At 35.0% G+C, this 13053-nt stretch overlaps 1 protein-coding gene across 1 annotated transcript in view; it reads left to right on the plus strand.

Annotated features, from left to right (window-relative positions):
- Positions 1-13053, plus strand: part of RNF17 (ring finger protein 17) — a 131285-nt gene that overhangs the window by 85520 nt on the left and 32712 nt on the right. Inside the window, exons 18-25 of the mRNA XM_036746300.1 lie at positions 237-352; positions 836-956; positions 2688-2808; positions 5645-5872; positions 6059-6209; positions 6398-6513; positions 11183-11273; positions 12629-12744. Of these exons, the coding sequence (XP_036602195.1) occupies positions 237-352; positions 836-956; positions 2688-2808; positions 5645-5872; positions 6059-6209; positions 6398-6513; positions 11183-11273; positions 12629-12744 (1060 nt within the window). The remainder of the gene's footprint in view (positions 1-236; positions 353-835; positions 957-2687; positions 2809-5644; positions 5873-6058; positions 6210-6397; positions 6514-11182; positions 11274-12628; positions 12745-13053) is intronic.

Genomic DNA, 13053 nt, shown 5'->3' on the forward strand with positions numbered 1-13053 from the left:
CTTAGGAAAGCAGATGAGAGAACTGGTGCTAGCAGCCCTCCTGTGCACTGGTGTTATTGGTGTTACACCCCCATAGCAGCTACTAGTAGCATTGCTATTACAACTTTTTATGTCATTTTTTGTAAGTTTGACACTTAAATATATTCTAATTCACTTAGCTGTGAATCAGTCTGAATCATATGAAATGTGTTTTGTATTTTCACTTCCGATTTGTGCTGATTGTATAATCTCTGAAGGTTTACCAGGACATCGAGAAGTTGAAGTTAAATATGTTGACTTTGGTAATGCTGCAACGGTAACACTTAAGGAGATGCGTAAAGTAAAGGATGAGTTTTTGAATCCCCCAGAAAAGGTATACTAGACTTAATTAACATAAATTTTGTGGCTAAAGTTACTAGTATAAATTTAGTAAGCATTTTTGTATTCTCCATATACATTTAGTCACTCGTATCTTCATTTCTAAATAAGTTTTGCTCTTTCACTGGAGGTGAATATTGCTTCAGATACTAAGTACTTTGAGAAATTGTTTCTACTTTAGTAAATGGTCTTCAAATTTCTTGGACTTCTCATAGGTCTTGAGTATAAAGGTATATATTTCTCACATAAGCTCCTCGAAGAGTAGGAATTGTTTGTTTTTGTATTTGAATCCTTATTGCCTAATAAATGGTGCTTAAATGGAATATAATTAATGGTTTGTCAGTTTTAAAATAGAAATTCTTAGCCAAATTTTGTTTGTTTTACCAAATGGTACAGATTTTTCACTGTAATCCTAACATGTTGCTGGAAATGAATAAAAAATATTCTGTTTTAATAATGGAAATTTTATTTAACACAGGCAATTAAATGCAAATTGGCACATATTGAACCTCCAAAGAAAAACAAGCAGTGGTCTAAAGAAGCAAATGAAAAGTTTGAAGAAATGACTCATGATAAATTTATGACATGTTCAGTCATCAGTAAGCTATCTTTATGTGTGTGCGTGTGGGATTCACTAGAAATAATACAAGCATTTCTTTGTAATTAGAGTACTTTGTATGCTAAAATATTGCAATTAGGTTTTAAAATACAAAAAAGACAAGGATTCTCTCTGTATATTAGAAGATTTTAACCCTGAATGAAAAAAACTACAAAATTAGATGAACAAGTTTGATCATTATCATTCCAAAGTTCGATTGATCTTCATCAAAACTCTTCTATTGGACTACAACAGAATTGTGTATTTCATCTTTGTATAGATCCCATGATACTAGCTAGCCGTCATTCTTACTATTTGGCCTTGACACACCTCTCAGAGGCAATAAATTGAGCTTCTTGCTCCTTAAGGGCCACCACCAGGGAGCTAGGTAGTGGTTTGGGGCAGAGTTGATAAATATAAACTTTAATGCAAGCCAAATTGTAAAGGAGAAATTTGGGGGCAGGAGGTTGGAGGCACATGGATTAAAACAGAAGTTTCAAACGTGTAGCCCCCATGACTCCCAAATGCCAGTCAAACCAGTTTGAAATGTAATTGGGGAATATGTAACAAAGTAAATAAAAATACAATAAAACATAGATAATATCATATTTTAAAATTAAGTGAATTAGTGGAACAGAAGGAAATAAAAACAAATAATAGAAGAAGAGAGAATTGTGTATAGATGATTGTTAGAAGAAATGATTTCTTTTTAAGCAGATCAGTGTAGTACTGTTACTATGAACCACTACAAGGATGCTTGGAAGTAACTTGGTTGTTCAAAATGCTTTGCAGTATTGTGCAATGGATTTTACCAGATTTGCAAGTGAAAATATAGTATTATCTCCAGAAGAAATTAAACTAGATATGTATCATAGTAACGCTTTTATAAATTGTAATACTTGAGTTGTGAATGTTTTGGTTAGTTTTGTTTACTTTTTAAAAAAAAAAACTTTATTTCGGCCTTTATTGACTTATCTTTCTGAAATGTTAAGGCAAGACAGATCCTAATACAATGATGGCAATAGTGGCTCTTATAGTTATTGAACATAAACTTTGATCAGGATAGCACAGTGCCCAATAAGTCATCATTATCATTCAAAATAGGTATGAAAGGCATAGGAGATTGGAATAAATAATAAACTCTAGGATATTTGGAACTTTTGTCGTCTGTTGTTGTACTTGAAAGAAAAGCCTTTGTAATTTCTCTCTTATAAAAGGTCATTATGGAATAGGGAAGAAATCCAGGAAATTACAGCTTCTAATTAATTGAGGGCTTTGTATTTTGGACTTTCTGATGTGTAATGTGCTGATACAAGTTATGAAATATACAAATATAAAACAGATTTAAGAATTAGTTTTCCTGAATTTGTAATTTGTCTTTCTGAAAAACTGAATTAAAATCTGATCTTTAAATTGTCAACCCTAAATGTCCATTTTTCTTACAGTTTTTAATTTTTAAAAAGTCCCCTAGCAATTAGAGGAAAAGAATGCAGAATTGTCTATGGAATAAAGAGTACAAAATACCTGTTTCTATGATTGCTATTGAAACGTTTGTAAAACTTCTCTCCCTAGCAATATCCACTTTAATAGCTTTATGAAGATCAAGTTTTTACTCAGAAGTGTTTATAAATCTATAAGGTTCTTCAAAATATACATAGTACATGAAATTAAATAACTACATAGTTTATTCAAATAAAAAATATTTCTCCAAATTACGTTCTTGGTTTTACAGAAATTTTGGAAAACAATGTGCTCTCTGTCGAGCTATTTGATTCTATCAGTGCTCCTGGAATGATACCAAACAGTGTTAATAGCCAGCTAGTTAAAGAAGGTTTAGCATCCTATGAGTTAGGGTAAGTATATTTTTAACATTAATAGCTAATAAGCATATACTATCTTTTCTGGGATTTTTTTTTGGTCCAGATCTATGACTTCATCTATCTGTAGGAAGCTCCCTGAAAAGAAAACGTAAGTACCTTGCTTAGATTACTTAACCCGGACTTGACCTCCCATCCTGATCCCAGGGTTAGCTTTCAATCCATTAGACCATACTGCTCTTAATTGTGAATATTTGATTTTGATCCTTCTGTCACTTTTTAAAAAATTTCCAACCATCTTTCAAATATTTGTTAGGGTTGGTATACCTTAAACCTCAAGGCAGTGTCTGTATTCAAATCCATCAACATTTTGGATGAAAATGAGCAGTGAGGTTTAATCTGCTATTAAGTCAGGCTATTGAATCTAGCAACAGCGTGGTTTTGATAATAGGAAAAAATAAGATAACTGAAATATTATTTGAACCATTATTCACCTTTAGAAAAACATCATACAGTTTTTTTCACTTAACCCTGTTTGCCTCAGTTCATCTGTAAAAAATGAGTTAGAGAAGGAAATTGTAAACCACTCCAGTAATTTTGCCAAGAAAGCCCCGAATGGGATCACAAAGAGTCAGATGCTACTGAGTAACGACAAATTGTATGGTTAAAATTGTTTCTTAAAAAATCCTTCTAGTACTCCAGATGTATTTGAGTTTCTCAGTTTCCTTCCTTAAATGTGATGTCATAGAATAAACATAGTGATCTAGGTGGGATCTGATCGTGGGACTACTCCCATCACTTTTCTGTTGGCTGCTGTGTCGTACAGCTGACTCACACTGAATTTATAGTCTATGATTACTATCTAGCTAAGTAGTCCAGGAAGAAGGATGGGAATATGTAAACTCAAAGAAACATACTATCTGATCTTTTTTAAAATGTTCTATTGGTACCTTTTTTATTTCATACTGTACTCATTCCTCAGATACCTTCCCCTCACATAGAGCTCATCTTTATAAAAAAGAACAGGGAAGCAGAGCCAACTGAAACAGCAAGTATAGCTAACAGAAGATAAAACACTTCACGCCAATACCCATAGTTGGCCATCTCTAGGATCACAGAGCTAGAGTTGGCAGGGATCTTAGAGGTTCTCTAATGTACCCTACTTCCAATGAATAGATCAGGACTTCTTAAACTTTTTCCACTCACCACCCCTTCAGCACTTCTTAAACTGTGGGTTGCATCCCTGTATGGGGTCCACAGTTTAAGAATTGCTAGAAAACTGAGGCCTAGCATTTCAACCTAGGTACTTTGACTCTATAAACTATTTCCACCAAAAGGAAGGATATATGTTTCATCATTGTTAATGTCATTAACATTAAATATTTTTTCCATTTAGATTACATATATTATCATTTACATTAATTGTATTTTATTATGTCTTTAAAATTACATTTCATCTGATTTCTAATGTCTTAATGTTTTATTTACATTATTGTAGTAATTAGTTTATAGTGTTATCCTAATTTAACTTCCCTTCGTTTTATTTCATTTAATACAAATTTTATCATTTTTTATGAATTCCTCATGTTCATTTTTTAATTACTATACCTATAATATTCTGCCATATTTATATATCACATTTTATCTGCCCATTCAGTGAACACTCTCATTTTTCTGTTGGTCTTTTTGCTACTACAAAAAAATGCTTCTATGAATATTTTACATACCACTTAAGTTTGAAGGATGTGTAGGAAGAAAACTAGTCTTTCAAATGGTTTGTGTTCACAAAGATGATGTTAAATTGACCTCATCAGAACATGAATGACCTTACCAATCACTTGAGTTGATGACAGTAGAACTGTTGTATCCCATGATTTCTATACTTCTATTAATTGAACTTAAGATTGTGTCTGCTTTTTTGTGGGGGCGACCCACATTGCATCTTTGGTGCATATAAAGTTGGGGATGAATAATATTTGAGTCTTAAATATGAACAATTGTCAAGAAAGTTTTCGTAAGGCTATACCTTTAACCTAAATTCAAGGCTTAACATTTATTTATTCTTGTTAATTTCCATATTGTTGGTTTCAACCCAGCTCCGCAACTTGTTGAAAAAACCTTCATCTCAGTTTTATCATCTATAGTATTAGCTCCTCCTCCTGGCTTTGGGGCATGGAAGAAATTTGTTTGAGAAAGTTCCTCACTACAAAGGAATAAAGATAAAAATGTAAAAATTCTATCTGTCTCTACTATGCTTTAATTTGTTATAAGAATATTAACCCAAGCATCCTGCAGGATTGGATTTGAAGGCAGAGGACAGAGGCAACTCCTTTTTGTGACAGTGGTAATAATTTTAGAGGATTATATATTTAGAACTGGAAGGGATCTTGAGGGCATCTGGTTCAAAGTCCTCATTTTACAGCTCAGGAAATTGAGAAGTTAAGTGACTTGCCCAGGGTCCCATTGATTACGGAGTGATTGCCACCACTGTTAGCCTAGAAAAAACGTATGATTTATGTTGTTGTGTTTTACCAAGCAAAGTAAACTGCTCAGTTACTCCCCTAATCTTGTTTTTGGGAAGAGAGGAAAATTTATGAATAGATATTTAGTAACTTCCCTATGCAATTCTTGAAATAAAACGTGTGGTTTTCAGTTTGTTTGGATTTAAAAGTTTATTTACTGTGGTGTAAGGTGTGGCTATTTTGGAAAGGAAGATCAGTTAACTCAGAAAACTAAATTACGATTTGATGTATTGTAAAATTACTTTTTTATAGTTAAAGCATGTTCATCTTTTGATTTGATTATTTTAGTCTACAATTAGAGAAATGCAAGTGTGTCATACACATTTTTATTAACATGTATTATTTTCTAGATATGCCATAAAAAGTAATTGTAAAAAGTATGATGAAGTATGGGATCCTTCTCCCGAAGAAATAATTTCAGCTGAAACAAATACCTTGAATCCTTTGGTTACAAAATTTCTGGAGGATCAGGATTTACGGTTACTTTATAACAAGGAAATTCCTGTGCAGATATCTAATGTGGTGTCTCCTGAGAAAATTTATGTGCAGCAGCTGTCAGCAGAGGCCTTACTTAATAGGTACAATAATGTAGTTAAAATTTAGAATCAACTTATAGGATAAAGAAATAATTCGTATTTTCCATACTTTAATTGTAAAAAACTATATGAAGTAATGAACCAGATCTAAGTAGCAAAGGAATTTTCTGCTAGCATCTGTTACTAAAAAAAGGAGTTCCAGGGCTAATATGTCAACCTTGCATATAGTTTACAGGAAAAGATGGCAACAGCTTATGAGAACTCAGAATGTGAAACAATTACATGGGAAATTAATATGTATTGTGCTGTTAAGATGGCTGAGCTAAAACAGTGGCGAAGAGGCCAGATTATCAAGATAGTTTCCGCAACATTGGTAGAGGTAAATGTTTCATTAGTGGGTCACAATCTCTTCTACAAATGTATTTTTCTAGTGAGTGATTTAAATTTCCTATGGTACTGCATATTTCCTTAATTTCTTTGTTTCTTTATATATATCAACCAAATTTTACAAAACTTTTACAAAAAGCTTTTGCCTTTTAACATCAAGTGTATTCTTTTTTTCTATAGGTCATGCTTTATGACTTCGGTATTAAAGTAACAGTAAATGTTGACTGTCTAAGAAAACTTGAAGAAAATCTGAAGACAAGAAGATTAGCTTTGGAATGTTCTCTTGTTGATATAAGGTATCCTGTTTCTAAAAGATTACTCTTAAAATTAATTTACCTTTTTAAATAGTCTGAACTTGATTTTTCCTGTTTTGGCATATCATAGAATCATAGATTTATAGTTGGAAGGAACCTTTGAGCTCATGTAGTCTGTCTGACCCTCTCATTTTAATAGACTAATGAACTGGGGGGGGGGGGGTGGGGAGCAGAGCCAAGATGGCGTCTAGAAAGCAGGGACTTGCATGAGCTCCCCCCCAGGTCCCTCCAAAAACCTATAAAAAATGGCTTTGAACAAATTCTAGAGCTGCAGAACCCACAGAATAGCAGAGGACAGCAGGTCTCTGGCCCAGGACAGCCTGGATGGTCGCTGGGTAAGGTCTAGCACACAGAGCAGAGCCCAGCATGGGCCACACCTGGACCAACCAGACCAGGAGCCAGGCGGAACAGTCCCTAGCACCCTGAATCAGTAAGCTGTGGCAGTTATCAGACTTCTCAACCCATAAACACCAAAGACAACAGAGAAGGTTAGGGGGAAAAGCTGCGGGGACAGAGTTAAAGGAGTTTGCAGTTCAGCCACTGCCCCAGGGCAGTGGAGGTGGTGCAGCTCTGAGGATAGAACTGCAGCTGCAGTTGCTTCTGGCCCCAGGCCCACTTGGTGGAAGGAATTAAGTGGCAGATGCAAGAGGGAGTGCAGACCCTGATTAAGATCTGAGTCCAGTCTGGGTTGGTGGTTCTTGAGGGAGGTGGAGCGCTCGTGTGGCAGAGCTTGCTGTGTAGAAATAGCTCTGGAAACAACAGTGAAAACCCCTCAAGCTTGGGACAAAGTACTGTCTACTGTACAAGCAGTCATACCCTAACGAAAAACTCAAGGGTCAAGTAGTTAGTTGGGAGCATGGCCAGGTAGCGAAAATGGATTCAGACTGGAATCTTTCTTTGGTGACAAAGAAGACCAAAACATACAGCCAGAAGAAGTCAACAAAGTCAAGGAACCTACTTCAAAAGCCTCCAAGAAAAACATGAACTGGTCTCAGGCCATGGAAGAGCTCAAAAGGGATTTGGAAAAGCAAGTTAGAGAAGTAGGGGAAAAATTGGGAAGAGAAATGAAAGTGATGCAAGAAAACCATGAAAAACAAGTCAAACACTTGCTAAGTGAGACCCCCCCAAAAAAATACTGAAGAAAATAACACCTTAAAAATAGACTAACTTAAATGGCAAAAGAGCTCCAAAAAGCCGATGAGGAGAAGAATGCTTTGAAAGGCAGAATTAGACAAATGGGAAAGGAGGTCCAAAAGACCACTGAAGAAAATACTACCTTAAAAATTAGACTGGAGCAAGTGGAAGCTAGTGACTTTATGTGAAACCAAGCTATTATGAAACAGAACCAAAGGAATGAAAAAGTGGAAGACAGTGTGAACTATCTCATTGGAAAAACCACTGACCTGCGAAATAGACCCAGGAGAGATAATTTAAAAATTATTGGACTATCTGAAAGCCAAAAAAAAGAGCCTAGATATCATCTTTCAAGAAATTATCAAGGAGAACTGCCCTGATATTCTAGAACCAGAGGGTAAAATAGAAATTGAAAGAATCCACCAATCGCCTCCTGAAAAAGATCCCAAAAAGAAAACTCCTAGGAATATTGTCACCGAATTCCAGAGCTCCCAGATCAAGGAGAAAAGACTGCAAGCAGCCAGAAGGAAACAATTTGAGTATTGTGGAAACACAATCAGGATAATAAAAGATATAGCAGCTTCTACATTAAGGGATTGAAGGGCTTGGAATACAATATTCCAGAGGTCAAAGGAGCTAGGATTAAAACCAAGAATCACCTACCCAGCAAAACTTGAGTATCATACTCCAAGGCAAAATATGGATTTTCAATAAAATAGAGGACTTTCAAGCTTTCTCAATGAAAAGACCAGAGCTGAATAGAAAATTTGACTTTCAAACACAAGAATCAAAAGAAGCATGAAAAGGTAATCAAGAAAGAGAAATCATAAGGGCCTTACTAAAGTTGAACTGTTTTATTTACATTCCTACATGGAAAGATGATGTGTATAATTCACGAGACCTCAGTATTACGGTAGCTGAAGGGAATGTGTGTGTGTGTGTGTATGTACATAGAGGGCACAGGGTGAGTTGAATATGAAGTGATATCTAAAATATCGAGAGAGGGAGAAAGGGAGAGATAGAATGGGGTAAATTATCTGGCGTAAAAGTGGCAAGAAAAAAAGCATTCCTTGGAAGGGAAGAGGGGGCAGGTGAGGGGGACTTGAGTGAATCTTGCTCTCACTGGATTTGACCTGAGGAGGGAATAACATAGACAATTAGGTATCTTACCCCGCAGGAAAGAAGGAGGAAGGAGATAAAAAAGGGGGGACAGTAGAAGGGAGGGCAGATAGGGGAGGAGGTAATCAAAAGCAAAAACTTTCGAAAAGGGACAGGGTCAGGGGAGAAAATTGAGTAAAGGGGGGATAGGAAGGAGCAAAATATAGTTAGTCTTTCACAACATGAGTATTGTGGTAGGGTTTTGCATAATGATATACATGTAACCTATGTTGAATTGCTTTCCTTTTTAGGGAGGGTGGGTGGGGAGGGAAGAGGGGAGAGAATTTGGAACTCAAAGTTTTAAAAGCAGATGTTCAAAAAAAAAAAGTTTTTCCATGGAACTAGGAAATAAGATATACAGGCAATGGGGCATAAAAATCTATCTTGCCCTACAAGAAAGTAAGGGAAGAGGGGATGGGGGGGAGTGGGGTGACAGAAGGGAGGGTTGACTGGGGAACAGGGCAGTCAGAATATATGCCATCTCAGAGTGGGGGGGGAGTAGAAATGGGGAGAAAATTTGTAATTCAAACTCTTGTGAAAATCAGTGCTGAAAACTAAAAATGTTAAATAAGTAATGATTTAAAAAAGAAAACATTAAAAAAAAAAAAAAGCACTGTAGGTATTGCCATCCCATTTTTCAGATCAGGAAATTAAGCCTCAAAAAGGTGAATGCCACAGGTAGCAAAAAAAAAAAAATAGATGAATGAACTGAGGTTCAGAGAGTTTATAACTTGCCCAAGATAATTGTCAGCATTCTTATTTTGTCAATATTAAATCATTGTAAATTAAAACAATTCAAATTTTTAAAGAAACCTTAAGAACAAATTTAGAAGATGAAGAAAGAAAAATAGTTTTAAAATCAATCATTCAATATTTATTAAGCATCTCCTATATGCCAAGCACTGTTCTAAGTGCAGATGATACAAAAAGACAGTCCTGCCCTCAAGGAGCTTACACTCTAACGAGGGAAACAGCGTGCAAATAAATATGTAAGCAAGATATGTACGGGATGGATAGGAAATAATTAACAGAGGGAAGGTATTGGAATTAAGAGAGATTGGGAAAGGCTTCCTCTGGAAAATAGGGTTTTGTTGGGACTTGAAGCAAAGTTGGGGGATGGAGGAGGGATAGTAGGCAGAGTTGAGAAGGGGAGGGTGTCTCAGGCATGTGAGAGAGCCAGAGAAAATGCCAAGAAATAGTTTTATTATTGGAATAGCTAGGAGGCCAGTGTCACTGGATCAGAGTACATGTTGGGGAGTAAGGTGTAAAGAAGACTGGAACAGTAGGAGGGGAGTAAATTGTGAATGCCAAATAGAGCATTTTGTATTTACTTTTAGAGGCAATAGGGAGTTTGAGTTGGGGGTTGGAGAGGTTGATGTGAATCTGCCTTGCACTTTAGTGGTCTCTTTTTCATTCAATTATGTAGTCCTCATTAGAATGTGTAAGCTCCTTGAGGACAGGAACTGTTTCTTTTATGTTATAGTTGTTCTATATCTAGTACCTAATGCAGTGCAATTAATGAGTATTCTTTGAATTGAATTATGCTACTCAACTAATGTCAGCACAAGTGTATTAACTAAAGGGTAAAAGAAAGTGCCTCTTCATTTTAAACTTAGTTCTGTCCTTCGGAACAACAGCAAAGGTCTATTCCTCCAGCAGTCAATTCTGCACATTAATAAGCATCTACTTTTTAGGTGCTTTTGATAAATTTTAGGTTTCGGTTATGTGTCAGATAATTAGCTTTAGAAACATCCAGCCAATTCAGTGTGAAAGTTAAATCATTTGTGTCCAAATGGACTTTTTTTGGTTAGTATTAAAAGTGGATGCAATAGCTCTATAAGTAAGGAGAACCAGAAGAGCCTATTTATTAAATTCCTTTGATTATCTTTGATAAATTTTTGTTACTTGAGGATGAATTTTCTTTTTAGAAATTGCTATAATTTACAGGCAAGTCTGGAAAAGATATATAATGAAACTGCAACAATTCAACAAAAAAATTTAGCTCAACAAAAATTAAACTATGAGTTGCAAAGTACTGTACCCTAGGCCCTGGAATACAGTCACAACACCAAAACACTTTGCTTTCAGTGGGCTTATATTCTACTAATACATTTTGAGGAGAAAATGTCTCATTCAAATAATGAGATTGTTTGTCTTCGTTGGCTTTTAAACTGACTGTGAAAACAATTCTTAAAGCAGAAAAACTGTATTGGACAGCAACAGTACATAAATTTCTAGGTGATAAGTGTTGAAGGATAATTCTCAGGTGTATATGTGTAAGCTCAGGAATACTTGATTAAAATGCAATATTGTTACTTGAAGGTGTCATATTTCTCATATTCTTTTCTTTTTCTTCTAGACCAACTGGTGGAAGTGACAAATGGACAGCAACAGCTTGTGACTGTCTTTCGTTTTACCTCACTGGAGCTGTAGCATCTATAATCATACAGGTCTATAGTAATTGAAAGAAATATGAACGTTATTTGTATATATTTTGGTCAGAAAGTATTTAAAATTTAACATTGTAGATAAGGAAATGGAACTTAGTTATGCGTATATCTTTTACCTTTTTATATTTTCAAAAAGCATTAAAAAAATTGTGAAATGCAGTATTCTTAGGTTAGCAGCTTAAAAGACAAATGTAGGATAGGTGATATTTGGGATTACTTTGCCTAAGTCTCCTACAAATCTGATCTACCAAGTCAGGCTTTATTTCTAACAAAAGAATATTATCCAGCACATTATACAGTTACCATGAAATATTCAGATAAAATATATATATAGTAATGTGTTTATCTTGGCACAAGGTACAAGAACTTTCTGAACATTTAGAAAAATTGTGCCTTTTTGAATTCTTCCTAATACCAGTGAACTTTATTTTTAAAAATTTTAAAACAATACCATCTGTTAAGTTAATAGTGTTAGGATTCTTTTAATAGTTCTTAGTCTCCTGTTCTTTGGAGAACAATTTACCTCTTTTGAACTTATATCACTTCTGAGACTTCCAACATACCAGGAAGAAGATAGACAGGTGTGTGTATTTAAATGTAGTTCTTGGCCTTTTTGAAGAAAAATTGGCATACTAGAGGTTTAATTTTTCTTTTTCATCCAGACCTGTATTTCATTAGTGTGGCAAGCTCCTGATAAAGAAACACTGTTAATAACAAATTGACAAATAGAGAATTGTCTGGGGCACTGAGAGGTTAAGTAATTTGCCCCATGATCACACAGCTTATTAATGTCAGACATTGGACTTGAACTCAGGTCTTCCTGACTGTAAGCCTAGCCTTTATCTACTATATAGGCTGTCTGTCAGGAGTTTAAATAGCTTGAGGAAATTTTAATTTGTAGCCTGCAGACTGTAGTAAACATAGGATAGAGAAACTTAACAGCTAGTGTGTTTTGTTCTTGGAATCTTTCTCTTAGAGTTTTGTTTTGGGTTGGCTTTTAGGTTTTTAATTTCTGGGTAGTAAACTTATATTCTTGTAGGTTTTACTTTTGTTTTGACTCTTTTAATCTGTTTTTAAGAGACTCTATACCAGTGCTTTTTCTATAAACTTTATCTAATCTGGGATATGTAAAACAGATACTGACAACTTTACGATGGCACCAAAAATATCTCTTGTTTGGAAAAATGTTCCTTCTTTGCATCCTTGTCATATAAAGCTTTGCTTGCCATCTTGTGGCTTTTTGAGTAGTCCTTTCTGGTGTGTTAAGTTATGAAGATGAATGATAAAGGGGACAAAAAAGTCATTGCATAAGAAAGCTTCAGCTCCATGATTTCTCTGATCTTCTGTTGTTCTAGGAAAACCACACAACGTGGCCACTGCCTGTGAAAATTTTATGCAGAGATGAAAAAGGACAATGTATTGATATTTCTGATTATCTGATTAAAAAGGGTTTGGCTTTGAGGGAAAGAAGGTATGGAAAGTTTGGGGGTTTTAATGTTATGATGGAGACATTTTCTTATCCCTTTCTTATCCCTTAATTTCTTATGTATGCTTGTATGTGGAGTATTTTATATGTGTGTTACATATGTTACATAAAAATGATTTTGCATATGCCTCATATTTTAGAAGAAAACATTTGTAGATAGCTTATGAACCAAATCTTTAGCCATGAAGAGACTCTGTTCTGAATTGATTCTTTTTCTTTGATTCAAAACTTCCTCAATTATTTCAGCTTATCGCAGGGTAGAGACCCAGTAGACACTTGTCATTTTCATGGTGA

This window comes from Trichosurus vulpecula, chromosome 2 (assembly GCF_011100635.1).
Source record: "Trichosurus vulpecula isolate mTriVul1 chromosome 2, mTriVul1.pri, whole genome shotgun sequence".
NCBI classification, from domain to species: Eukaryota; Metazoa; Chordata; class Mammalia; order Diprotodontia; family Phalangeridae; genus Trichosurus; species Trichosurus vulpecula.